The 2,586-nt window shown below is 36.4% G+C and overlaps 1 protein-coding gene across 1 annotated transcript in view; it reads right to left on the bottom strand.

The window, feature by feature from the left end:
• LOC106532523 (phosphatidylinositol 4-phosphate 5-kinase type-1 gamma) overlaps positions 1 to 2,586 on the bottom strand; it is a gene marked incomplete in the record, with an annotated part of 68,802 nt that overhangs the window by 21,081 nt on the left and 45,135 nt on the right. The window contains 1 exon segment of the mRNA XM_014028590.1: positions 2,016 to 2,157. Within this exon segment, the coding sequence (XP_013884044.1) occupies positions 2,016 to 2,157 (142 nt within the window).

Raw genomic sequence — 2,586 nt, 5'->3', positions numbered from 1 at the left:
CACACACACACACACACACACACACACACACACACAGAGCCACATCTTAGCTAGTGGTGGGCACCATTCTGCTAACCTGCTAATCAGCTAATAGCGGAACTAGTTTCTCATTAAGCTTCTCATTAGCTATTTTTTGTGGACCCATTAGCTTCCTCTAAATTAGTTTCTGCTAATTTTAAGTCCACTAAATATTTCACAACTGTAAACTTCTATTTTTAGGTAATTTTTACAAAATAAAATAAATTATCAAGCATGTGTGTGCATGTAGCTTCATCAGCAGCTAAACTTCAAAGAGCGTCAAAAAGAAATAAAACAAGATTTAACAACATTTATGCACCAAAATATTACTACATATAAGAAAATGGTAGAGAAAGTATTTGCTATGTTTTGCATTTATAAAAATACAAACTCAATCAAAGAAATGCTTTTATTCTGAAAAGGTTAAAATGGAAGTGTCCCCACTTAGACAGAGCTGTAACTCTGGTTTGGATTGACCAGTTTGCCACAGACRACCCCACCCACCTTCAAATTAAAGCAATAGACTCCAATTCCAGATTTGCTTCAGTCCCACTAATCATCTTAGCACTAGATTATTATCATTAGATTACTCTAAATTTTCTGTTTAGAGTTAGTAAAGCTAACTTCTTTAGAGGATTAATGGTTAGTGAAGCTAAAAGAAGCAGGAGCTCACTCATGAACAAACTAATTCACATGTCAACTCCTCCCCTCCCACCACACCCAGACATGTTTAATATTGGACTGAAAAAAGTCCTGACTTTGTAAAAACAGCTGGGTTGAGCTGAATGGGTTTGTGACACAACTCACCTTACGTCATGGCTGAGAGACTGGGTGTGTCTCCTGAGGACAGAGAAAACAGTGTGAGGACAGGCTGGGACTGAAGCAGCTCCCTGAGTGTTCACAGTAAGTTCTGACACCAAAATGTAAGAAAAAATAACATTACAAAGCTTTTGAAACAATAACCTTCTATTACAGAACATAGCATTAAATAAAAGAAAACACAAACAGAAAACCTCATTTAATATGTTGTATTTCCTTCTAACAGAAATAATAACATCAATGTGTTCAACATAACCTRGATATTTTTCTATTTAAAATGTTCAACTGGTATTTGTTTATACAAAGTAACCAGGGTTCAGGCAACCGGTAAATTTTGCTGTGTAAAATCTCCATTTTGCTGCATTTTTGCTGGCCAGTTCAGTGTTTATAAGACGACACGTTAAAACGCTGTTTCTATGCAGGAAATACCATGTAGAGCTCTGTTAAATTGTTAGCGGTGCTCAGCCATAGCAACAAGACATGTTTAGTCAAAATTACACACAAAATGTCAAGTTAATTATAAGTGGCCCTTTGAGAGCCACCATAACACCCGTGGTCCTCGGTGAGTTTGACAATTGAAAATCTTTTACTAAGAGCTCTTCTTGATCAAAGACAAACAGAAGCTGCTAGGATGATGTAATTAAAAATACTTCATTTACACTTTTAGCATTTAGCTGGGAATTGGGTGAAAACATCCTCYTGCATATTCATGATAGCTGACAGTGTCTAAATCCTGTAAATACTTGTAACTGCTTGCATGTCAAATACAAAAAAAATAATAATAAAAATAAAATAAAATGAACAAAATGCTTACAAATAAAAGTGAACTCCACTATCATGACTGGGTGGAGCAGGTGGCTGAGGATGCAAAGGAAAATAAATTCTATCACGAGGAAAAAAAAGCCTTGGAGGTGTTTCATCCAAACACCTTCAGCTGCTGGTTGATGGTGCAGAGGTGCAAGACTGAGCTCCCTCCTGCCAGCTGCCATCAAGCTTTATAATGAGCAATAAATGTGCGCTACTGAATGTACCCTCAGTTTGGGTCAGTGTATTTTTGTCCACTTTATTTTATTTTATATTTTAGTTTTTTGTAGTTGCTGATATCTGTGTGTTATATAGATGCTGCTGCTGTGAGCCTGTCCTTTTCAGCAAAAAGGTCATTAAAAGTGAGTTAATACCTGTAGCGCGGGTGCTCGACTGTGTCAGAGGGAGATCTTTCAGGGATGGACAAAGAGGTTGTGGAAGAGAGAGTGGTGGCAATCGATGCTGTTGTGGCCTCCTCAAATGATGGAGGAGTACATGGAAGAAGATCTGGTCGCCCTGACAGGAAAAGATCAGTTGTCGTTAGGTTTCTTTATGGTCTGTGCAATTTTTGGTCATTTGCTTTTTCATTTTAAATACAAACAAGCGAAAGCAAAAAACGGATGGTTATTCTATTTTAATTTCATTCTCCATAAACAGAAAAACAGTTTGTCTTTTTAGTTTTTGCAAAAATAATAAGGTTTAGCACTCTCATCAAGGTAACTGTCCTGTGGAACCTGCTGCTACCTTCATGTGGGATTCAAAAAATACATCTATATACACCAGACTCATTTCACACTGTTTTCTAACTTTTGTACTTTTGTTTTTTGTACTTATTTTTACTGTGTATTTGAATTTTATTTGTTTTTATGTTAAACTATGTAAGGTGACCTTGAGCGCCAAGAAAGGCACCCACAAATAAAACGTATTTTATTATTATTATTATTA

The sequence above is a fragment of the Austrofundulus limnaeus genome, unplaced genomic scaffold (assembly GCF_001266775.1).
Source record: "Austrofundulus limnaeus strain Quisiro unplaced genomic scaffold, Austrofundulus_limnaeus-1.0 Scaffold786, whole genome shotgun sequence".
Lineage (NCBI taxonomy): Eukaryota > Metazoa > Chordata > Actinopteri > Cyprinodontiformes > Rivulidae > Austrofundulus > Austrofundulus limnaeus.
Note: the sequence above shows the minus strand (reverse complement) of the source record. Positions and strands in the feature narration are given on the sequence as shown.